Raw genomic sequence first — 24,247 nt, 5'->3', positions numbered from 1 at the left:
CTGTATATTTGCAGTTTGCGGTGTCTTTCCCCGTGGTTGTGTGGATTTTCTCCGGATCGTCAGTTTTCCTCCACATTTAGAATCAACATCACACGTTCAGGAGTATTTGGTGCTATATAAATGTCACGCGATGGAGATGAGCCACTTGGTCGCGAGCGATCATTTGTGGAAAAAGAGCTACACAGCTCAGCGGGGGCCTTACCTGGGAAAACAAATGGTTTTGTTTAGACGGCACTGACCTCTGTGTCTCGAACACCGCCGGACCCTCCTCCCGCTCAACCCTGTTCACCCCCCACCCCCGCTCACCCCCACTGACCCCCGCTCACCCCACTGACCCGCTCACCCCCCGCTCACCCCCCACTCACCCCACTGACCCCCGCTCACCCCCAACCCGCAGATCCAGCAGACAGCGGAGCGTCCGGAGCGCAACTACATCGACAGCCGGCAGCTGAAGGTGTGTGCGACGTGCTTCGACCTGTCCGTGTCGCTGCTGCGCGTGCTCGAGATGGCCACGAGCCTGGCACCAGAGGCCTTCACCGACTTCAGCCGGCCCTCGGCCGAGCTGCTGCTCACACGGCTGGCGCAGGTGAGCGAGTTGTGGGGGGAGTGGAGGGGGGGCGGAACCGGCGGCGGTGATGTCGGGAGCGGTTGGTGTCAGGTCGATTCTGGGAGACAAACAGCACGAGTCACGCACGGCGCCGCGGTGGCTAGGAGATGTTAACTACCTCGACTGGTATGCAGGAGGTCGTGGGTTTGATTCCGACCCTGATGCCTGCTGCTGTACATTTGGAGTTTGCAGTGTGTCTCTCTCTCATCATCATCACGGTGGCTAGATGTTAACTACCTCGCCTGGTGTACAGGAGGTCGTGGGTTTGATTCCGACCCTGATGCCTGCTGCTGTACATTTGGAGTTTGCGGTGTATCTCTCTCCCCATGGTAGTGTAGCGGTTAGCGCGCTGCACTACGAACCTGGCAACCCGGGTTTGATTCCCGCTCACGGCCGACACCAGTAACGATTATCTGAACAGCTCCTGGGCCTTCCCTATGTCGACTCAGCCTCAAAAAAGTACCTGGTGCGATGTGTAAACATCGCCACTGGGGAGACAAAGGGGCTGGGCGTGGTGCTGGCCTCCCACCCCCAAGTGTGCCGTGCTGGCCTTCACAGGTGCTAACAGCACTCGCCCCAACAGTCCGTTGCAGGCGATGTGGCCGCTTTGTACACGAAGCTGCCGGTCTGACGCGCGGCGCCGGTGTCGCGGCTCCCGCGTCGCCCCTCGTCCGCCCCCACGTCGCTCCGCTCGCGTGACGCCCTTGCTGCCCCCCCACCCCGCTTCCCTCCCCGCCCCGTCTGTGACCCTCTGTGACCCTCTGTGACCCTCTGTGACCCGCGCCCCTCACAGCTCATCAACCAGGTGCTGAATCGCGTGACGTCCGAGAGGAATCTGTTCGACCGAGTCGTCAACCTCCGTCTGCCAGGTGCGGGGGGCGGGGATCAGGGGGCGGGGGGCGGGGGGCAGGGGGCAGGGGGGGGCAGTGGGGGGGGGGGCAGGGGCTACCACTGTTGGCTACGTACGGTGCGAAAGAAGTTCAACATACAAAGACAAAGATCCCCCGTGTAGCCTTAACAGATTCTAGATTTGAAGCTTTCGTGACTGCAAGGATTCATACTCTTAGTTCTTTCGGTAAAGTCACGTAGGTAAAAAATGAAATTAAAATTAATAGAAAATAAAAAAAAAATCACGACGTTTCGGAGATTTTTTGCTGTGACAGTTTCACCTGAAGACGGAAGCTTGTGTTGCCTCCGAACGTCGTGATTTTATTGTTTTTATTTTTATTAATTTTAATAGAATTTTTTACCTACGTGACTTTCCCGAAAGAACTAAGAGTATGAAGCCTTAACAGACTTGGGGCAAGTGCTGTTATGGCGAGTGCCGAGGAAGGCCGGAACGGCAGTCGAGGAGGTGGGTGGCCAGCACCACGCGTTTCGAGTGTTTGGCTGCTGCTCTGCATGTCCACGTGATGAGAAGCCACTCCGTTGAGCTGTCATTCGCGACAGCCAGGTCGCTACACAGCTCAGTGGGCCCTACATGGTCAAATAAACAAATAGTTTAATAGGCTTTATTCGTGGGCTGTGTAGCCGTAGCGCTTTGGTTTTGGTATTGGCAAGGTCACGCAGGGGCATGGCAATACTCCCTGCCTTAGCCACCCGCGCTGACCAGCGTGGTGAAGTATGGCGGCGTGGTGGAGCGGCCGTTGTCCTGCGGCCGTTGTACTGCCGTGGGGTTGGCAGAACGGCCTTGCCTGCGTGGGGGTGCGGTGACATCTCCGTGTCCCCCCCCCCCCCCCCCCTCGGGTTCAGGGCTGGACACGGTGGATCACTACCCCATCCTCGTGTCCCTCACCGGCATCCTCGTGCAGCTCCTGGTGGATGGAACCACCCAGAGGTGAGTGGGGGGGGGGGGGCCGGGGGGAGGGGGGGCTGGGGGGTTGCAGAGGGAGTTGGCTCTGAACCAGCGGTCCCCAACCCCCGGTAGCGGCCCGTGGCCTGTTAGGAACGGGGCCGCACAGCAGCAGGAGGTGAGAGCGGTGGGTCCGCGCGTGGCCCCCACCCCCATTGTTTTATTGTTGACCACTTCGCGCCTCTCTCCTGCACTGCGCACCTCGTCTCAGTCACGGTGTTGGTGAGCCCACAAAGCTCTAACCCCTAGTAGCCACGATGAGTAGAAAACAAACGTCGCTGGAGAGCTTCTTTGAAAAGGGGGAAAGACCCAATGATGACCCCCCCCCCCCCGGGTCCGTGAAACCGGTCCCCTGGTGCCAACAAGGTTGGGGGCCGCCGCTCCAGACTGTAGTGACGTTGCTCTGTGCGTCTCGGTAACAGCACTTGCCCCAACAGTCTGTTAAGGCTACACGGGGGATCTTGTTTGTGTTTGTCGGTGGGGCGGTGATCGAGTTGCGCTCCGACCCCGGGGACCCGAGTTTGATTCCCGCTCATGGCCAACACCAGGGAATCGGTCCTGGGCCTCCCCTAGGTCGACCCAGCCTCACCTCCGATTAGCACGGTTGGCTACGTACGTTGCGAAAGAAGTTCAACATACAAAGATCGCCCTTATACAAAATGAGTACCTGGTGTGGGGAGACCAAGGTGTGGTGCTGGCCACCCACCCTCTCATGCGCCGTGCCGGCTTTCATCGGTGCTCGCTAACAGCACTTGCCCCACCAGTCTTTAAAGGCTGTACGGGGGATCTCTGTCTTTTTGTGTACATCTGTGTGCGCGTATCTTTTGAGTGTCTGTGTGTTGCATATCTTTGCATCTTTGTGTTGCGTTGGCGCAGCAGTTGGCACATAACACGACCAACCCGGCGAAACCTGAGTTGATTCCCGGCTAAGGCTCTGTGACATCAGTTGCACGTGGCATCTGAACCCATTCTGACGCGGTGTGTTCGCACGAGCAATTTGAAAACCACGGCAGCCAGGCGTGGCGCTGACCACACCGTCGCCCCCTTGCAGATCCCGGCAACCACATAACATGGAGGATCTCTGTTTCATGATGTTTTTAAGGTGTGTTGTGCCTTGAGCGGTGTGTGCGTGTTTCTGGGGTGGATTATGCACTGTGTGCATAAAATTATTTGTCCGTCCACTGCTGGGTGTCAAGCCTTGCAGCAGCACACCGTATCGAGCCGCGGGGGTCGCTTCGGTGTCACGAAGCACGAGAATGGAACGGTTTCTCCGCGACGGAGCTGTCGAGTTGTCGCGTCCTTGCATCCGCGCGTCGCGGGCCAGCCCCCCCCCAACCTCTCCCCCCCCCCCACCCCTCCCCCCCCACCCCCTCCCCCCCGCCTATCGCCAGGAGACGGCACGCGGGCGACGGGATGCGGGTGGCCTGGGCCACGTCGAGTCGCGTGGCCTACCGGCGGAATACTTTAAAAGTGGCTTTTGAAAGATTCAAGATTGATTGATACAAAAACTAAATGGAATAAGGCTACACAAACAAGGCGACTCCAGAGTGCAGAGTGCACAAGCGTAGGTGATGGGGTTGATGGTGAGAGCGAAGGCACGGCTCCGTTTGGATGTGCGCGCTATGGAGGAGCTCCTGGGAGCTTCTGGAGCAAAACGTTGGACGTCGTGCAGAAGGCCGCGTGGAGAGCGGCACCGATCAAACCCGCGCGGCCGGGACCGCTAATGCACCCGGCCCTCGTCGCCACCGCCCGCAACCACGCGGTTACCGTGACGGCGCGTCCATGCGTTCGGGGTCGCCATGGCAACTTTGGTCATCCTCTTTAGTCGACAAAAACAACAATCGGCTGGCTTCTCATTTCACACGGAGTGGACCGGCAGTGTTGCGAGGTTTAATAAAAATAACAACGGCCTGGCATGGACAACTTCAGGCTTACATAGAGGCCCATAGAGTCACAATCAGAATCATAGACTCACACAGAGACCCATAGAGTCACAAACAGAACCATAGACTCACACAAAGACCCATAGAGTCACCTACAGAACCATAGACTCACACAGAGACCCATAGAGTCACCTACAGAACCATAGACTCGCACAGAGACCCATAGAGTCACAAACAGAACAATAGACTCGCACAGAGACCCATAGACTCACCTACACAACCATAGACTCACCTACAGAACCATAGACTTGCACAGAGACCCATAGAGTCACCTACAGAACCATAGACTTGCACAGAGACCCATAGAGTCGCATACAGAACCATAGACTCGTACGGAGACCCATAGAGTCACAAACAGAACAATAGACTTGCACAGAGACCCATAGAGTCCCGTAGACGTGTGCACGATGGAAACGGGCTAGTGGCGGTACCGCGCGCTGCGCCGGATCGGCACTCGCCAGATAGCGGTGCCGAGAACACCGGCGGGTGGGAGCCAATCAGCGGCTCGGTGGCTGCTTGGTGGCTGGCTTGGTGGCTCGCTCGGGCCATCAAAGAGCGCGATGAGTGGGGTCGCGCAGTGGGGTCCGCAGGGCGTTTAATTAGCTCGCGAGAGGGGGACGCAGAGAGAACAAAGCAACCGCGAGGGGTGGGGGAGCGGACACGATGGGGGTGGTGTGGTGTGGGGTGCAGGGTCCCAGGAATTGGCTGCGATCATTGAGGGTCGTGTGGACTAAATAATTAAATATTCAGGTGCTACCCCCCACCCCGGTCGCACGATTTGTGTCGTCCTGAGACGAAGAACGAAGAATCCGTTGGTAAATCTTCACAGGGCGGCAGATGTCACAGAGATACTCATCGGGAGGTTCCCTCCATCGACCTGTGGTCCGTACGTACGTGTGCGTGCGTGCGTGTGTATGTGTGTGTGTATGTTGGACTTCTTTCACGCCATGCGTGGCCAATCGCAGGCGCGGGGGAAGGACAACGCAGCAGGGGGCGGCGCTTGCGGCAGCCGCTCGGCACACGTCCGTCGCGCCGTGGTCGTCGCCCAAATCGATTTTTGTTTGTTCCCGGAGACGGAATTTGTCCGAGGTGAGGTGCCAATGCGCCGCCGCGGGGTGGGTCGCCTTGACGACACAAACCCTCCCCAGTTGCCCCACGACTGCCGTGGCCACCGAGCGGCCCCGTTGTTCCCTCCGTGTCCGACGTTCAAGCGCCGCCCCCTTCCGCCTCTAAACCGACGGATGCCGAGACGGCGATCGGCGGGGCGCGGGGGAGCGAGCGCGGGGGAAACGACCTCCCCAGAAACGTCGCTCTCCCGCGGCCACCGCGCCACTACAACAATCGTCGTCACGGTGACCCGCACGTCCCTCCAACCCCGCGCCCCCTCGTACGCACGCGCCGTCCGGTGGCGCTGTCGCTCTCTTGTTGCGCGCTTTGTTTGTTTGTTCGGCGTGAAGCGACACTTGTTGGCCAGGGAGACGGGAGGCCCCGGGGAGGGAGGGAGGGAGAGAGACGCTATTGTTCGTGCCTGGCGAGCGGTGGACACGGGGGACACGGGGACGTGGTGGGCGCCATATACGCGCGCGCCTTCCTCTCCCCCCCCCCCCCCCCCCCCCCCCGGTGGCCCGTCCTCTCTGCCGCCTCGCCGGGAGGACTTGCGCGCCTGTTCCATCACTCCGTGCGTTTGTCAAGCGTCGCTCGAGGAGCGACATGGAGCTTGGGGGGCTTGAGAGCGACGCGGCATGAGAGGCGGAGAGAGAGAGAGGGGGAGACGGGGTTGAGCCACGTGGTTGCACGCACCGCTCTCGCATTGCCTCCCACGGGAGATGGTTTCCTTGTTTCTCACTTTTGTCCCGGAACTCTCACTGAGCAGTACCGTGACCCCACCATAGACTCGCACAGAGACCCATAGAGTCACCTACAGAACCATAGACTCGCACAGAGACCCGTAGAGTCACATTCAGGACGAGAGACTCACATAGTGTCCCATAGACTTGTACACGGTGGACACGGGCCGCAGGAAGTGGCTATAGCGGAGCCACCTTCGAGTGACCTCTGGTCCACACCCAGTAAGGTGGTCGCCGCTTTTCTCCCAGCTGCTCTGCGCAGCGAGAGTGAACTTGGTCGCTTGCTTCAACTTTCAGAGCCGGACTTGAGAAACAAAATTAAGTCCGGAACCGAGCGGAACGCCCGTTTGAGAAGCCGGTTTTAACCACGGGAGATGCAGATCGGATACACGGGTTGTTTCCTAGTAACCGGCGGCACCAGGTGACGGCTCCAGGAAGGCCACGTGCCGCACCGCCGGCGCTCCGGCGCGGAGCCCCGCGCTCGGCTCCGGCGGGAACGGAGCGACGGCCTCCGGGATGAAGTCGAAGGCCCCGCCGTAGCGCCCGCGGCGGCACGGGCAGCAGCGGCGGCGGTGGCGGCACGGGCAGGGCGTGAGGAAGACGTACGCCAGCACCAGCAGGAGGCTGGCGGCGCACACGGCGAGCATGGTGACGAGCGTGGAGAACGAGGCGGAAGCTTCGGCGACCTCGGGCTCTGCCGGCTCGTTCTCGTCGTCCTCGTGCTCGTCGTTGTTGTCGTCCTCGTCGTCGTAGTCCTTGTCGTCGTCGTCGTAGTAGTTCTCGTCATTGCGGCGCGGAGCCACCGTGAGCCGCACGCGAGCCGCGACTCCGCCTGGGCGATGCCGGCACGAGTAAACCCCCGAGTCGGAGGTCACCGCGCCAATGATCAGCAACCGGCCGGTGCCGTGGCCGTGCGCCGTCGCCACCACCGCCACGCGCCTCCCGGCGGTCGCCGTCTCCCGGCCGCCGACGCTCCCCAGACGAGCGAAGTGCCGCCCACGGTCTCGTTGTCCGGAGTCACCCACTCGACGCTCGCCGGTTCTCGGCCACCCGCCGGGAGCGCCACCGTCGCTGGGCAGCTGAGGGAGACATTGGCGCCGACGCGCGCCGCGTGGCGGAGCGACGGCCGGGCGAGCGGCCCGTGCCGCCCGGCGCACGGCGATTTCCACCCGGGCCCGGCGGCGCCGTCGTCGGGCAGAAACTCCGCCACGTCCCTCATCCTACCGTCGCCGTCGACCGACCCGTCGAGGCAGCGGAAGTCCGGCCAGTGCTCGAGCACCGGCCGGTAGGCGGCGCCGCGCAGCGCCGCCAGCGCTCGAGCGAGCCGGCACCCGCACGCGAAGGGGTTCCCGTGCAGGAACACGGCGGCGGCGCGGAGCCGCGCGGACGGCGGCGCCGACGGGAAGGCGCGGGCGCGGTTAGAGCTGAGGTCGAGCAGCGCCAGCGAGGGCGCCGCGCGCAGCACGGGCAGCACGGGCAGCGAGCGCAGGCGGTTGGCGCCCAGGTAGAGGCGGCGCAGGGCCGGGAGGCCCCCGAAGGCGCCGCGGAGCAGCCGGGCGATCTCGTTGCCCTGCAGCTCCAGCGAGCTCAGGCGCGCCAGCCCGGCGAACGCGTCGCGGGGAATCTCGCGCAGCGCGTTGAGCGAGAGGTCGAGCCGCTCGGTGCGCGGCACCGCCCGGCCCAGCAGCCCCGGAACCAGCGCCGAGATGCGGTTCCGCGCCAGCGCCACGCGCGCCGCCCTCGCCAGCGCCGCGCCGTCGCCCGCGGCGAACAGGAACGACGGGAAGAGCGTCAGCGCGTTGCCGCTCAGGTCGAGCGCGTGGAAGCGGTCGGGCACGCGGGCCGGCGCCTCGTCGTCCGACAGGCTCCGGCCGCCGCAGTCGAGGATGTCGCCGGCGCACACGCAGCGGCGCGGGCAGCGCCACGGACGCCGCGGCCCCCCCGGGGACCCCTCGTCGCGGACGTGGCCGAGCAGCAGCAGCAGGAGCGGCGCCGGGAGGATCATGTTCCGAGCGGCGCCCGCTCGTGATCGACTGCGTTGTCGGAGCCGGTTTCCCCGGCTACGCTGTGACCTTTGCGGCTCGGTGAGGATGCCCTGGGGAGCGGCAGCAGCTGTCGGCGCCTTCGCCAGCGTAAGTGTCGGAGCAAATGTTGGTGGCGCTGGGAACGTAGTTTTACCTGCGCGGGTGGTGGGTGTGCAGGTGGTGGGGTGTGCGGGTGGTGGGGTGTGCGGGTGGTGGGGTGTGCGGGTGGTGGGGTGTACGGGTGGTGGGGTGTGCGGGTGGTGGGGTGTGCGGGTGGTGGGGTGTGCGGGTGGTGGGGTGTGCGGGTGGTGGGGTGTGCGGTTAGTGGGGTGTGCGGGTAGTGGGGTGTGCGGGTGGTGGGGTGTGCGGGTGGTGGGGTGTGCGGGTGGTGGGGTGTACGGGTAGTGGGGTGTGCGGGGTACAGGCAGACGAAGTTGTGAGCGTTCGCTCACCTGCGCTCGGCTCCTCTTCTCACGGCCCAGCGTTCTCTCCCGTGCGCTCCCTCCGTTGCCACGCGACGAGCTGGCTCCCAATTAAAGTAATTAACGAGCCGAGCTCCGTCGACGTCGGCGGAGCACCTGGCGGCCCGCGGGCTCCGGCTCCGTCGAGAGAAGCGAGAAATTTCTCGGGAGCGTTCGAGGCGCCGTGTGTGGCCCCCCGTGTGCACCCACGGAGCCGCGTGGCTGACGGCGTCGCCCGCGACGAGGTGGACCCGCGGGGAGTGAGCGGCGTAGTTGCCGCGATGCGGGCCGGGGAGTGGGCGGGGGGCGGGGGGCGGCACCGATTATTTATTTATTTGTTGTTTCCCGTCCCACTCTGCCTCGCCCGCTGGTGGCTTCGCTCGGCTTGCGTGGGCCCCTCCCCCCACAAACACCCCCACCCAGTTCACCACTCACTCACCCAGCTCACCACTCACCACTCACCCAGCTCACCACTCACTCAGCTCACCACTCACCCAGCTCACCACTCACCCAGCTCACCGCCTGACCCGGCGAGCGAGATGCCGCTCGGAGCGAGTCCGACGTGAAGGAGGGGTGACGGCCGCCTGTTGCCGCTGTCTCTTCCCACGGCCGTGGGGGAGAGAGGAGTCTGCACTGCGCAGAGCCCTAGCGCTGTGAGTGCAGGCGATGTGCCCGAGGAGGTTCAGCAGGGTGGGGGGCAGGGTGGAGATGCAGAGGTGTTTACCTGGGGCAGCGGGGGGGCGGGGGGGCGGGGTGACAGCCGAGGCTTCTGGGAAATCAAGATGGGAGGAGGTGGGGCGGTTGGGGAGGTGATGTTGATGCAGATGGTGATGATGGTCACCTGTAGTAATGGTCACGATGATGCTAATGTTGATGCAGATGGTGATGATGGTAGCATCTGTCGTGATGGTCAAGATGATGATGCTGGGCTTGGGGTGATGGTGACAATGATTGTGGGTCTGGTCGATCCTGAGGATGATGGCGGCCATGTCGGTCACGATGTTGGAGATGTCGATGACGAGTACAATGGAAGTGTCTTTGGTTGTGACGTCGATGGCGATGATGATTGGTTGTGTCGTTACTGGCCGTGTCGGTACCAGTGGCGGCGACGACGATGTTTCTGGCCACCACAACACTGTCCCCTCCTCTCACTAATCGGACTTGATCCATCGACCGCCAGTGCCGGTCTTAACGAGTCTCTCAGCACTCAAGAGCCCAACCCCCCCCAACGATCCCCCCCCCTCCCCGCCTCCCCCCCTCTTGGAGGCGTGGCCACCACTTTGATTGACAACTCGCGCTGCGTGCAGACAAGGCATCGCCACGTCTGTAACCACGGCAACCGTCTAAGTCAAGTCCACCGTCTCTGTTTGTAGCTCTCGTGGTATCCTAGCAACGCAAATGTTTTAGGGCATTGAATCATCATCATCGGCCAGGGTTAATCCACTGCTGATTGAAAGCCTCCCTAAGTTTCCACACCCACCACTTGGGAGATCCTGAGATGTAATGATCCGCGCGGCACGTGCGAACGAGCCGGTTTCATCGCTCCATCTCCTCGTAACCGTCGGCCGTGCCCACGAACGCAAATGCGTGCCTGATCCCGGGATCTCGGCGGTGCCGGTACCGGAGTCTCTGAGCCGCTGAGCAGCCCGGATTCACTTCTTGGAACGGATCGCGACCTCCCCCTCCAAAAGTCGCCGACGATTGGCGCCGGTAGGGGGGTGGGGGGAAATTGGCACCACGCCGTTGCGACGCTTCGTACGAAACGAGGCTCTACCTCCCCGGCGACTTCCAAACGCGATGCCGGGAACCGCGACCTCCACGCCGGCGCACGCACCTCCTGTTGACGCCGCCGCGGCCGTCGCCGTGCTTGCCGTTTGCGAGCGCTCGGAGTGATTGTGAATTTTATCCGAGTTAAGATAATGAGGATCATTTGCATAATCGCTGCCGCCGCTGTGAAAGTCCCGTGAATGTGCCGCTGCCTCTCGGCGGCGCGGCTCGGGGGGAGAGTGAGATGTCGGTCTGCCGCCCGCCCGCCCGCACGCTCGCACGCAAAGGCAAATCCGTCCGCGATCGTCTGGAGATTCCGCGTGGCCAGCGAAGAGTAAATCGCATCTTCCGCTCTCGGTCGACGGGAGAAGCTGACGGCGGGAGACGCGCCCCGGTTTGGTGACGATCCGCGGCTCGCCGAGACGGCCGAGCCGGGGGAGTGGAAAAGAAAGCGCCTCCCTCCCGCGGCCGATCGCGGCGCGGGGGGCCGGGAGACGCGGAACCCCGCGGGGGGCCGCGTCGTCCCTCATCGTCGTGCGCCCGTGGAGCTGGTGGCCACCGCGTCACCTCGCCACCTCACCACCTCGCCGCTCCCCCTCCGGGCCGCGCTCGAAGGAGGGGTTGAGGCGACGGACTTGGCGAGGGGGTTTCTCCGGTGCGTTGCATGCACCCCCACGATTCAGATTCGCGTAATTTTTCACTCGAGCCGAGGAGAGATTCCCTAATTGGGTCCCTTAATTGGTCTGCGGAGGACATCAATAATTCGGCCGCCGCCCCAGGGACCCCGGTGATATAATGATATAAAATTCTGTTATTTATTTTATTCTATCAGCACGTCGCTCGTGAAAGCGCTGCAGCAACGTGTTACGACGCGTCCTGCCCCCTCCCCCCCTGCTGTTTCTACCATACGACGTCTCTGACCGTGTGAGTTTCTGCTCCTCAGCTTTTGTTCCATTTTCTCCGCCGCCCTCCGTAGCTGCCGAATCCCCCGTGAGTGTGCATGGATTGTGAACACTCAACGCTTCCCCATGAGTGTGCATGGATTGTGAACACTCAACGCTTCCCCATGAGTGTGCACGGATTGGACACTCAATGCTTCCCCGTGAGTGTGCACGTGAGTGTGCACGTGAGTGTGCACGTGAGTGTGCACGTGAGTGTGCACGTGAGTGTGCACGTGAGTGTGCACACCTGCTATTGGGGTGGGGGGGGGTCCACTAGGTTGACGACGTGCACTCCGCTTCCTCGTCCCGGCCCAAGAGTTGACGCCTCCGCACACGCGCGCGCCTCCTTTGCTCGTCACCCGGGCCGCGGGGTCGCGACCTCGCCCCGGTGCCGTGAGAGCAGCGACCTCGCCTTCTCCGCTCTCCCCGCCCCCTGTTCTCTCGTCGTGTCTCTCCTCCCTCCGCTCTTCCCCATCCTCCGCCCCCCGCCGCCCCCCGCTTTCCCCGTCTCTCTGGGCGCCCCTCTCCCGCCTCCGCTTTGTACTCTCGCCGTGATCCGCTTATCCCCGATGCGGCGGATACTCGGCTTTTAGCTTTTATCACGCCCGCCCGCCCGCCCGCGTTTCGGATCGCCCGGCTCCCTCTCTGCCCGCGCTCTCGCCACAAGCGCTCTCGCCACAAGCGCATCGCGCTCGATCGATGCGGAGCCGCGTTTGTCACCCCCCCCCCCCCACGGCATCCGTTTCTCACTCGGGACCTGCGCCCAAAGCGGCTGCTCTCTCCTCGGCAAGTCTCTGCTGAAGCCGTCTCTCTCCCTCGTCGCGTCCAGCAACTCGCTCCTTCCTTACCCCGCCCACGCCCCCCTCGTCTCCAAACCCCGGGTCAACACGGAATCCCAGATTTCTCGCCCGCGCCGCGTGAACGTCGCCATGTCCTTGGAAGCGCCGAATGCAAACGGCAAGTGTTGGGGCAACTGTGGCGCCCAGACTCGGCGCTTCGAGTCGCGAGCAATTAGAGCGGGAGACCCCGGGGGTGCAATCTCATCAGTGCCGGCTCAGCGACCACGACCCTCGTGAATTAAAATTTGAAAAGTAAAAAGTGAACCTAATAATTTGAGATTGCATTATTGCGTCTGTTAAAAAAACACATCAACTATTGTATTCTTAGGTTTTTTCGGTAAAGTCACGTAGGTAAAAACATTAAAAAGTAAATGTTTTTACCTAAGTGACTTTACCTAAAAAACCTAAGAATATGCATCATTGCAGTCACGAAAACTTCAAATCTAGAATCAATTATTGTAAAGCCGCACTGAGCTACACAGCTCTTTTTCTGAAGCGGCCTGGCTATCACGAATGACAGCTCAACGAAGTGGCTCATCACGTGGAAATGTAGAGCAGTCAAATACTCGCAACGCATGGGAGGTCCATGAAACGTATGGGATGTCAATGAAAATCCTAATTTTTATTGGGTAGCATTCAACAGCCGTGTTGTGACGTTTGTACCGATAATTACATTCGTACGGCCGGCACGGTTCGGCTGCCGCCGTGCGTACTTTCAAGCGGCCGCTTCCTGCGCATTCCCCTCCCTCGCGCTGCTCGTGGCTCCGTGAGGAATCAAGGCGGCGGTGGCGAGGGGCTCAGCTGTGCGCGGTGCGGAGCTCGAAATGAGAATTTGAGAGGAGCGATCTCCCAGCAAGTAGCCCCCCCCACGCCACCCACCCCCCCTCACGGGGTGCTGGGGAGAGAGGGGGGGGTTGCCACCTGTCCCCCGGTTGTCCCAGGATGTTCGTCGCGCCGAGGAGGCAGCCATGTCTGGTCGAGGTGCGAATATTCCCAGGGACGGGTTGATAAAGCGGCCGTCACTGCCATTTCAGATCTCGTTCGAAACTGTATTTGTTATTTTACCAGGTAAGACCCACTGAGCTGCGTAGATCTTTCTGAGAGGCGACCTGGTCATCACAAATGACAGCTCAATAAAGTGGCTTACCTTCACGTGGAAATGTATGGCGGTAAAATACTCTAAGCGTGTGATGTCGGTTCTAAATGTGGGGGGAAAAACCGGAGGACCCGGGGGGAAAAATCCACGCGACCGCGGAGAGAGACACGCAAACTCCAAACATACAGCAGGCGTCATGGTCGGGTTCGAACCCACGACCTCCTGCGTACCAGGCGAGGGAGTAAACATCCCCGAGCCACCGCGGCGCCCCTATCCGTTTTATCGTGCGCCTGCAGTGCGCCAGCGGAGGTGCTTGCGACACGGCGGTCTTGTTATTTGTGCCGGTGCAGTCAGAGCGGCGAGGCGCTGGCGACTAGTCACCCCCCGCCCCACCCTGTCGTGAGAGCTTCCTCTGCTGCCCATGATTCCTCCCGGTTTTGTGGACCTCAGAGGTGGCAACCCGGAGGGGCAAGGTGGCCTCCGTGTGCCGCCACCGTCACCCCTACCGCCTACACTGCCGCAGACGCAACCACCACCAGCCACCACCTTCCAGCGCCGCCGCCACCACTACTTGCATTGCCGCCACCAGCATGACTGCCACCACCTTGCGACACTACCAGGCACAGCCACCGCCATCAACAGCAGCAACACCGCCGCCGCCACCACCACCGGCTGGCTCGCTCACCCGCTCGCTCACCTCCGGCGCGCCCGTTTAATTTCACGGCTGTGCACATGAGCCCTGACAACACACGCGCTCACAGGCACGCAGGGGACGCGCGGCGGCGCGCAGTGATAGAACGCCACAAGCTGTGCTGATGCTGTTGTTGTTGGTGCCGTTGGCTTGGTGAGGTTGGGAGGAGCCAGCGTTCAGACTCGTGAACCGGACCGGTGACTCTGCGGTTGGGTGAGCGGCTCGCAATCGCAGGGGTTGCGAGTTCAAATCCCGGTTGGGGGGTTTGACTCAGCCCATCATAGCTCTGGGGTCAGTAAAATTAGGTGCTGCTTTGTGGGGAAGTCAACAATATGTGTATGTATGTTACATTGAGCTTCTTCGTTTGCACCGTGCATCGCCAACCCTGCTGATCAGAGGTGTGGGCGAAGGACAACAAATTAAACACAACAACAACAACAAACAGTTTTCAGGAAATTATTTTCAACAGCTGTTGTGCAATGGATATACTCGCCGCTCGCCATAAGAATGTGGAATTTCCACCACTGGCTCAGGGCTGTCGAGAAGAGATAAGCGCCACCGCAATGGTTATTTGAGCAGCAGTCACTTTGACCGCGTGTGTATTTATTGTTTTGTGGGAAGTGGTGGTGCAGCGGTTAGCGCTACGCTGCACTACGAACCTGGCGACCCGAGTTCGATTACTGCTCACGGCCACCAACACCAGTGACGATTATCTGAACCGGTCCTGGGCCACCCCTCTAGGTCGACTCGGCCTCAAATGAGTTTCCTGGTGCAGTGTGAAAACATCGCCACGATGGGCGGCACCCATGTTAGAAAGTCCACACTGACGGGCGTGGTGAAGTATGGCCCACAGCCTCTGCGAGGCCTTCATCCAGCAGTGGATTAAACTAAACTATGTTTTATTGTACCAGGTAAGGCCCACAGCGAGATACCTCTAGAAGCGACCTGGCTGCCACTAATGATGGCTCAACGAAGTGGCTTATCACGTGGAAGTGTACATTAGACAAACACTCTGAACGCGTGACGTTGATTTTAAATGTGGCGGGAAAAATCGGAGGTCCCGGATAAAAAAATCCATACGGCCATGGGGAGAGAGAGACACCGCAAACTCCAAATATACAGCAGACGTCAGGGTCGGAATCGAACCCACGACCTCCTGTACACCAGGCGAGGTCGTTAACATCTCCTAGCCACCGTGGCGACGAAGGGCTGTCAACGATTCTGGTGCTGTAGGTGCGAGTGCCCTTGGTGAGTTTGTGTTTAGTTTGCTGTCCTTCCTCGACATCCGATTAGCACGGTTGGCGACATACGGTGCTAAATAAGCTCGACACACACGCACGTACGAATCCACTTCTCGTTACTCGCGTGGGCAGCGTTCCTCGTCAAGAGCTTCGCGGGGGAATCTTTCTTCATTACAATGTGTTAATTGGCTTGTTGGTGTGACTGGTGTCTGTGAGTGAGTGTGTGTCTCAGCCGGGCGTGGTGCTGGCCACCCACCCCTCGTGTGCCGTGCCGACCTTCATCGGTGCTGCTCGCAAACAGCCCTTGTCCCAACATTAAAGCTCTCCTGGGGGAGCTTTGTTTTTGTGAGTATCATTGGGGAGCGGTACCTCCTCACGGCCAACAACACCAGTGACGATTATCCAACTGGTCCCGGGCCTCCCCTCGGTCGACTCAGCCTCAAATTGGTACCAGGTGTAGTGTCTAAGCATCGCCACTGAGGAGACAAAGGCAGCCGGACGTGGTGCTGGCCATCCACCCCCTCGTCGTCATAGGTGCTCGCTAAAAGCACTTGCCCCAACAGTCTGTTCAGGCTACACGGGGGATCGTTGTCGTTTGTGAGTGTTTGAGTGTGAGTCTACGTCTGGGTTCTCCTCTCACACGAAGCACAACTCTCTCGTGAACGCGATTGGCCAAACTTCCCAACGCAGCGGCAGGACCCTCATGTGAGAGATTGGGGGCACTGCCACACCCGACACAAAGACACAAATCCCACCCCCCCCCCCCCCGTGTAGCCTTAACAGACTGTTGGGGCAAGTGCTGTTAGCGAGCAGCACCTATAAAAGCAGCACCACGCCCGGCCGCCTTTGTCTCCCCAGTGGCAGTGTTTATACACCGTGCCAGGTACTCATTTGAGGCCGAGTCGACCTAGGGGAGGCCCAGGACCGGTTCAGATAATACTCGCCGGTGTTAGCCGTGAGCGGGAACCGAACTCGGGTCGCTGGGTTCGTAGCACAGCGCAGCGTAGCGCTCACGGCGACACCGCCGCTGTTCGCGAGTAACACCTATGAAGGCGCCACACACAACCGTGCGCGCTCGCGACCACGCGCATCATCGTCCCACGCTGGGTTTGCGTCCATGGCTCGCGACTTTGCAGACGCCGAACTGAGGCCGACGGAGGCAACCGCAAAGCCCACTGCACTTGCTCTGCCTCTCAGCCAATGGCTACGGCTAATTCCGCGGTCTCGGAGCGACGCTAACACGCGCGGGCGCTCGCGTGGACACACACACACACACATGGACACGCTCGCACACACACATGCACGTAGACACACACACACGCACACACACGTAGACACGCACACACACACACACGGACACGCTCACACACACACATGGACACGCTCGCACACACACACACACATGGACACGCTCGCACACACACACACACGCACACACGTGCACACGCTCATACACACGCACGTGGACACGCTCACACACACACGCACGTGCACACGCTCGCACACACACACACACATGGACACGCTCGCACACACACACGTGGACACGCTCGCACACACACACACACGCACACACGTGCACACGCTCATACACACGCACGTGGACACGCTCACACACACGCACGTGCACACGCTCGCACACACACACGTGCACACGCGAGTGCCGGTGCCGATCAATGGCAATCGTGGCGCGCGCGTGTGAGTTGCGGTGACCTCCGCTCGCTCTTCGGAGCGGAGACATCGGCGTGATGAGGTGCTGTTCGGAGATGATGGGGGTTGTCGAAAAGAGCAAAGTGGTCGTGTGACTATTATCACTTCACACATTGTCCTTCCCCCGCACCTCCGATTCAGCACGGTCGGCTACGTGCGGCCCGAAAGAAGTTCAGCGTACATACGTGTCCATTATTATGATTTCACTCGTTTGCCCAGGAAAGCCTCAAGACACATTTTCAGTAGGGCCCTGCCCAGTTTCCGCAGATGGGGGGATCGATGTTGGCACTGCTGCTGCTGCTGCTGCTGTGTGTGATTCCCAAATTGAGTCAATTGCAGGTAGTTTTTTTGAGCTTTTGCAATGTTTCGGCCGATGCCAGTTGCACCGCCGTGCGTGGGTTCGGCTACGGGAGGAGGAGCGCAGAGGACTCGGAGGAAGCCCACGCAGCTCGAGGGGGAAGCGAGGGAACGCAGCACACCGCGCACGGAGAGAGGCGCCCGAGTCGGGAATCGAACCCAGGCCCTTGTTGCCGTGAGGCGGGACTGCCGCCACCGCCGAGGTTGGAACCCGTAGGCTGCGAGGCGACTCCCTCCGCCGGTTTTCGACGTCGCTGGGCGACATCGGGGTGCGCGCGGCCCCGTGGGCTGGGGGGGCAAAACGAATCGCGGATCCGCTCCGATCGGGCGCCGCCACGGCGAGATGTCAACTGCCTCGTCTGGCATGCAGGAAGTTTTGGGTACGATCCCGACCCTGATGCCTGCTGTATATGTTGAGTTTGCGGTGTCTCTCTCTCTCTCTCCTTGGTGGTGTGGATTTTTCTCTGGTCCCCCCCCCCCTCCACATTTAGAATCATCGTCCCTTTTGAGTACTTGGCTGCTATAAATTTCCACGCAATGATGAGCCACTTCGTTGAGCTCTCATGTGTGATCACCAGCTCGCTTCTGAAAAGAGCTCACAGCTCAGTGGGGCCTTACCTGCTAAAATAAAAAGTTTCGTTTAATAGAGATGGATTGTTGTTGGGGTGGGATGGGGGGGTTTAGCGTTGTGCATTGTTTGTCAAATAATAAGTATAACCCGTAAAAACAAAGTTTTTCACTATAAATCCTTTATATGCGTGGCGGCTAGAGTCCTCTCGTCCTCTGGCTTGAGATGGCTGCCACCTATGGGTCAGATGATTGTCTGCCAGTATTAAGCAATTGGTAATTAAATATTTTATTTGTTTTCCCTAAACAGTGTAAAATTTTGGGAAAAAAATTTCACGAACATTAATTGTCTCGCACAGCGAGTCTGTGTGCAAAATGTCAGCTCGATTGGATCACGGGAAGTAGGTTAAAAAACGACCGAAAGATTTGCACGGTCGTAAGCAAGCACGCAAGCACGCAAGCAAGCAAGCACGCAAGTGAACTTAATATAAAGGATTTAAAGAGAGTTTAGTTTGTTTCAGAGAACCCGCTTATTGGAGAGCGGCGCCCGGAAAATCCCTCGGAGCAGGATAATAAAACGCGCTCTCGCATCACGTGCGGGGACCATCGCGAGACGTGGAATCGGCACGGAGCTCTCTCTGCGAGCGGCCCAACCCCCCCCCCCCCCCCCCCCCCGCTGCCCCCCACCCCTCTCCGGGTTAGAGAAGGGGCCCGCGGAAGCGGACGTTGCAGAGCGACCTCCTGCGATGCCTTCGAGTGACCGCACGCAGGGGAGGGCGGCACTGGCCCACTTGCCGTGCCGCACAGCGGCGTTTTGAGGCTCGTCAGAGGCGGGCGCAAGGTTTTTTGTAAATTCTCAGAGCTGGAATTTTTCCAAGAAAACGACGAATGTGAGAGCCAAAGTCGAGCGATTTGTCGGCCGTGCCGCATCTCCTCTTTACAGCCCTCTGAGCCAGTCGTGGAAATGCCACGTTCCTATGGCGGGGGCGAGTCCACCCATAGCACACTAGCTGTTCACTTCCCCCGCACCTCCGATTGGCGCGGTTGGTCACGTACGCTGCAAAAGAATTTCGAACAAGTGGTACAGTACTCATTTTATAGAGTTAACCCCTTGGGTGTGACCTTTACAATTGTTAGCCGCTGGGCCTTACCGCTGAACCACACCAGGCCATGGTAAAAAAAAAATAACCGCTCGTGACCAACATGGGCCTGAGGGTGACGATGATTATCTGGGCTCTCTACTCTTCCTCGTGACCCAGGGCCCCCCCAGGAATAAGAAGAGCGTCGCGGGCCCACGTTACTTCTGAAGGCCGTCTCTGACGCTCGCCCGCCGGGTTACGCTGCCCGCCGCGTCCTTGCCGTCGCCGGTGCCAACATCGGCGCGTTTGGCCGACGCACGCTGCCTCGGTTATCACGGGCGGGCAGGTGCAAACACGCCAGCACGCGCCGGCGCGTTGCGGCGTGCCGACGCACGCGTGCGTGCGGTGGGGGAGCGGCGGTAAGGTGGAAGGCGACGAGGCTGAGAGCGCCGTGCGTGCGACGTGGGGGGATGGTCACGTGGTGTGCGTGCAAGGCACGATGGGAGGTCGCGCCCATGTCGACCACCGGGGGTTTGTTATTGTAATCTAGACCAGGGGTTCCCAACCCCCGGGCCACGGACCGGTAGCGGCCCGTAGCCTATTAGGAACGGGGCCGCACGGCAGCAGGAGGTGAGAGCGGTGGGACCGCGCGTGGCCCCCGACCCCCCATTGTTTTATTGTTCACCACTTCGTGCTTCTCTCCCGCACTGCGCGCTTGTCTCAGTCACGGTGTTGGTGATCTCACAAGCTCTAACCCCGACCCACGATGAGTAGAAAACAAACGTCGCCGGAGAGCTTCTTTGAAAAGGGGGAAGACCCAATGATGACCCCCCCCCTGGTGCCCACGAGGTTTGGGGCCGCTGCCCTAGACGACGCAGCGGCGGCTCGCGCTGCTCACCCGGCGACGCGAGTTCTTACGCGAGTTCCCAATCGCGACCGCCACCGGCAGTGGGCCTCCCAGCGGGGTCAACTCCACGTCGAACGCCGCCCCCCGTGGCTCTGTCTCCTCACGAGCATGCCGCCCCCCGTGGCTCTGTCTCCACACGAGCACGCCGCCCCCCGTGGCTCTGTCTCCTCACGAGCACGCCGCCCCCCGTGGCTCTGTCTCCTCACGAGCACGCCGCCCCCCGTGGCTCTGTCTCCACACGAGGACGCCGCCCCCGGGGCTCTGTCTCCTCACGAGCACGCCGCCCCCCGTGGCTCTGTCTCCACACGAGCACGCCGCCCCCCGGGGCTCTGTCTCCTCACGAGCACGCCGCCCCCCGGGGCTCTGTCTCCTCACGAGCACGCCGCCCCCCGGGGCTCTGTCTCCACACGAGCACGCCGCCCCCCGGGGCTCTGTCTCCACACGAGCACGCCGCCCCCCGGGGCTCTGTCTCCACACGAGCACGCCGCCCCCCGGGGCTCTGTCTCCTCACGAGCACGCCACCCCCCGTGGCTCTGTCTCCACACGAGCACGCCGCCCCCCGGGGCTCTGTCTCCTCACGAGCATGCCGCCCCCCGTGGCTCTGTCTCCTCACGAGCACGCCGCCCCCCGGGGCTCTGTCTCCTCACGAGCACGCCGCCCCCCGTGGCTCTGTCTCCTCACGAGCACGCCGCCCCCCGTGGCTCTGTCTCCACACGAGGACGCCGCCCCCCGTGGCTCTGTCTCCTCACGAGCACGCCGCCCCCCGTGGCTCTGTCTCCACACGAGGACGCCGCCCCCCGGGGCTCTGTCTCCTCACGAGCACGCCGCCCCCCGTGGCTCTGTCTCCTCACGAGGACGCCGCCCCCCGTGGCTCTGTCTCCTCACGAGCACGCCGCCCCCCGTGGCTCTGTCTCCACACGAGGACGCCGCCCCCCGGGGCTCTGTCTCCTCACGAGCACGCCGCCCCCCGTGGCTCTGTCTCCTCACGAGGACGCCGCCCCCCGTGGCTCTGTCTCCACACGAGCACGCCGCCCCCCGTGGCTCTGTCTCCACACGAGGACGCCGCCCCCCGGGGCTCTGTCTCCTCACGAGCACGCCGCCCCCCGTGGCTCTGTCTCCTCACGAGGACGCCGCCCCCCGGGGCTCTGTCTTCTCACGAGCACGCCGCCCCCCGTGGCTCTGTCTCCACACGAGGACGCCGCCCCCCGTGGCTCTGTCTCCACACGAGCACGCCGCCCCCCGTGGCTCTGTCTCCTCACGAGCACGCCGCCCCCCGTGGCTCTGTCTCCTCACGAGCACGCCGCCCCCCGGGGCTCTGTCTCCTCACGAGGACGCCGCCCCCCGTGGCTCTGTCTCCTCACGAGCACGCCGCCCCCCGTGGCTCTGTCTCCTCACGAGCACGCCGCCCCCCGTGGCTCTGTCTCCACACGAGGACGCCGCCCCCCGTGGCTCTGTCTCCTCACGAGCACGCCGCCCCCCGGGGCTCTGTCTCCTCACGAGCACGCCGCCCCCCGTGGCTCTGTCTCCTCACGAGCACGCCGCCCCCCGGGGCTCTGTCTCCACACGAGCACGCCGCCCCCCCGTGGCTCTGTCTCCTCACGAGCACGCCGCCCCCCGGGGCTCTGTCTCCTCACGAGCACGCCGCCCCCCTGGGCTCTGTCTCCTCACGAGCACGCCGCCCCCCGTGGCTCTGTCTCCACACGAGGACGCCGCCCCCCGTGGCTCTGTCTCCTCACGAGGACGCCGCCCCCCGTGGCTCTGTCTCCACACGAGGACGCCGCCCCCCGTGGCTCTGTCTCCTCACGAGCACGCCGCCCCCCGGGGCTCTGTCTCCTCACGAGGACGCCGCCCCCCGGGGCTCTGTCTCCTCACGAGCACGCCGCCCCCCGGGGCTCTGTCTCCACACGAGCACGCCGCCCCCCGGGGCTCTGTCTCCTCACGAGCACGCCGCCCCCCGGGGCTCTGTCTCCTCACGAGCACGCCGCCCCCCGTGGCTCTGTCTCCTCACGAGCACGCCGCCCCCCGGGGCTCTGTCTCCTCACGAGGACGCCGCGTGCCGGCCGGGGCGTGGGGTCGGCCACACCGCCGCTCCCAGGCGTGCGCCGTGCCGGCCTTGATGGGCGCTCGCAGAACGCCGCTCGCCCCAACGGCCTGTCGGACGTGTGCGGGCACGCGCTGACGTCACCGTTCTTAGTGATTTCCTGATGTCACTATGCTTATTGACTTGCTGACGTCACGATTCTTATCGATTTGTTTACGTCACGATTCTTATTGATTTCCTCATGTCACTATGCTTATTGATTTGCTGACATCACGATTCTTATCGATTTGCTAACGTGAAGATTCTTTGCCATTTGCTGACAGCAAAATTATTATTGATTCACTGACGACACAATCGTCGTTTCGTGGTGTTACAATCATTATCGAATTGCTGACGTCACGATCATTATCGATTTACTAATGTCACAATAAGTATCGATTCGCGGACGTCACGATCATCGATTCACTGATAACACGATTATTATGGATATGGCCGATAGAACAAATGAGATTACAAACGGGAAACAAACAACACAAACGTGGGCGTGTGTGCGTCTGTGTGTGTGTTTGTGTGAACCCGGCGATCTGGTTTCGATTCCCGCTCACGGCCAACACCAGTGACGATTATCTGAACCGGTCCTCGGCCTCCCCTAGGTCGACTCAGCCTCAGAACCTGGTGCAGTGTGTAAACATCGCCACTGGGGAGACAAAGGCGGTCGGGCGTGGTGCTGGCCACCCACCCCCTCGCGAACAGCCCTTGCCCCAGCAGTCTGTCAAGGCTATATGGGGGATCTTTGTCTTTGTTTGCGCGTCACAGTGCGGAGAGGGCGTCGCGCGCTCTGCTGGCCGACCCCTGCTTCCAGCTGCGCTGCGTCCAGTACCTGCTGGGGGAGACGACGCACGAGCCGGAGCGCCCACGGGGGGCAGCCACGCCCGACAAGCGCTTCTCCCTGCGCAGCTGTGGGTGGCCGCACCACCGCACCACCGCACCATCGCACCACCGCACCACCGCACCATCGCACCATCGCACCACCTCGCGGCACCGTGGCCCAGCACGACGGCACCGACTATGGCACCGCACTACCGCACTGCTCTGTGGGACACCGCGCTATGACATTGCACTGCCGCACCGCACTACGGCACCACACTAGCGCACCGCACTACCGCGGCGCTCTGCCGGAACGCCGGACAGCACCGCACCCCGCGGCTCTGTGGAACACCGCGCCGCGTTGGCACCGCACCGCGTCACGCCGCGCCGCGGTTGCGTTAGGACCGCCGCCGTGAGAACCGGCGTTGTTGTTTGTGCGGGGTCGGTGGGACCGTGGGGTACGTGAGACCCCCGTCGGGACCGCGCAACAACGAACCGCACAACAACAAACCGCACAACGCTCCCCTCGCCCCCCCACAGACGTGGACTTCGTTAGCGCCGAGGAGGTGGAGAAGGTGACGAAGATGATCGCTCGGCTCAGCGACGAGACCAAGCAAGCTGCCGCCGCTGCCATGGTAACCGCAACTTCCTGTTTCTCCCGAGCACGGTACGGCGGCCGGTGGTGTCGGTTGGTGGTGGTGGTGACGATCGTGGTGGCGGCAGTGGTATGGTGGTAATTGCGGTGGTGGTGGTGGTGATTACGATGATGGTTCGACATGGCAGGATTCACAATCATCGTCGATTTGCTGACGTCATGATCATTATAAATTTTCTGATGTCACGATCATCATCGATTCGCTTACGTCACGATCGTCATCGATTCGCTGACATCACGATCATTTTCAATTCGCTAACATCACGATCATTATCGATTTTCTGACGTCACGATCATCGGCGATTCGCTGACGTCACGATCATTATCGATTTTCTGACGTCACGATCATCGTCAATTCGCTGACGTCTCGATCATTATCGATTTTCTGACGTCACGATCATCGTCGATTCCCTGACGTCACGATCATTATCGATTTTCTGACGTCACGATCATCGTCGATTCGATGACGTCGCGACCGTCGCGGAGACGGCCGATAGAACCAATGAGACTCGCAGACGGGGAGACGACTCAAACGGGGCGGCAACAACGGGACGGGATGGAATCCGCGGCGCCGCTCTCGGCGCTGGCGCCGGCGCTGACCGCCGGTGGCGTTGTCGCCGCAGCCCACGGACGAGGAGGACCTGTGCCCCATCTGCTACGCCCACCCCATCTCCGCCCTCTTCCAGCCGTGCACCCACAAGTCCTGCATGTGAGTGTCCTCCCGCCCCACCCAATACACCCCCCCCCACACACCA

General features: G+C 61.5%; 2 protein-coding genes across 2 annotated transcripts in view; one reads left to right on the top strand and one right to left on the bottom strand.

The window, feature by feature from the left end:
* Window positions 1–396: 396 nt before the first annotated feature.
* Window positions 397–24,247, top strand: part of LOC133342741 (E3 ubiquitin-protein ligase RNF123-like) — a 33,180-nt gene continuing 9,329 nt past the window's right edge. Inside the window, exons 1-6 of the mRNA XM_061552099.1 lie at window positions 397–586; window positions 1,401–1,476; window positions 2,360–2,444; window positions 22,787–22,929; window positions 23,378–23,472; window positions 24,116–24,201. Coding sequence (XP_061408083.1) covers window positions 506–586; window positions 1,401–1,476; window positions 2,360–2,444; window positions 22,787–22,929; window positions 23,378–23,472; window positions 24,116–24,201 — 566 coding nt within the window. The 5' untranslated portion in view covers window positions 397–505. The remainder of the gene's footprint in view (window positions 587–1,400; window positions 1,477–2,359; window positions 2,445–22,786; window positions 22,930–23,377; window positions 23,473–24,115; window positions 24,202–24,247) is intronic.
* Window positions 6,651–8,989, bottom strand: LOC133342486 (chondroadherin-like protein). Its single transcript, XM_061551640.1, has 3 exons — window positions 8,726–8,989; window positions 7,250–8,344; window positions 6,651–6,989 (listed from the first exon to the last, which is right to left on the bottom strand). The coding sequence occupies exons 2-3, from the start codon at window positions 8,252–8,254 to the stop codon at window positions 6,651–6,653; spliced, it is 1,344 nt and encodes a 447-aa protein (XP_061407624.1). The 5' UTR covers window positions 8,255–8,344; window positions 8,726–8,989.

Source organism: Lethenteron reissneri, chromosome 15, assembly GCF_015708825.2.
Source record: "Lethenteron reissneri isolate LAM-NWPU_2019-01 chromosome 15, ASM1570882v1, whole genome shotgun sequence".
NCBI classification, from domain to species: Eukaryota; Metazoa; Chordata; class Hyperoartia; order Petromyzontiformes; family Petromyzontidae; genus Lethenteron; species Lethenteron reissneri.
Note: the sequence above shows the minus strand (reverse complement) of the source record. Positions and strands in the feature narration are given on the sequence as shown.

What these genes read in the sequence shown, in the direction of transcription:
- LOC133342486 (XM_061551640.1), bottom strand. Translation starts at nt 8,254, where the DNA reads ATGATCCTCCCGGCGCCGCTCCTGCTGCTGCTGCTCGGCCACGTCCGC. An exon ending in TGACTCCGGACAACGAGACC is followed by an intron (nt 6,990 to 7,249) that starts GTGGGCGGCACT and finishes TACGACGACGAG; the next exon opens with GACGACAACAACGACGAGCA.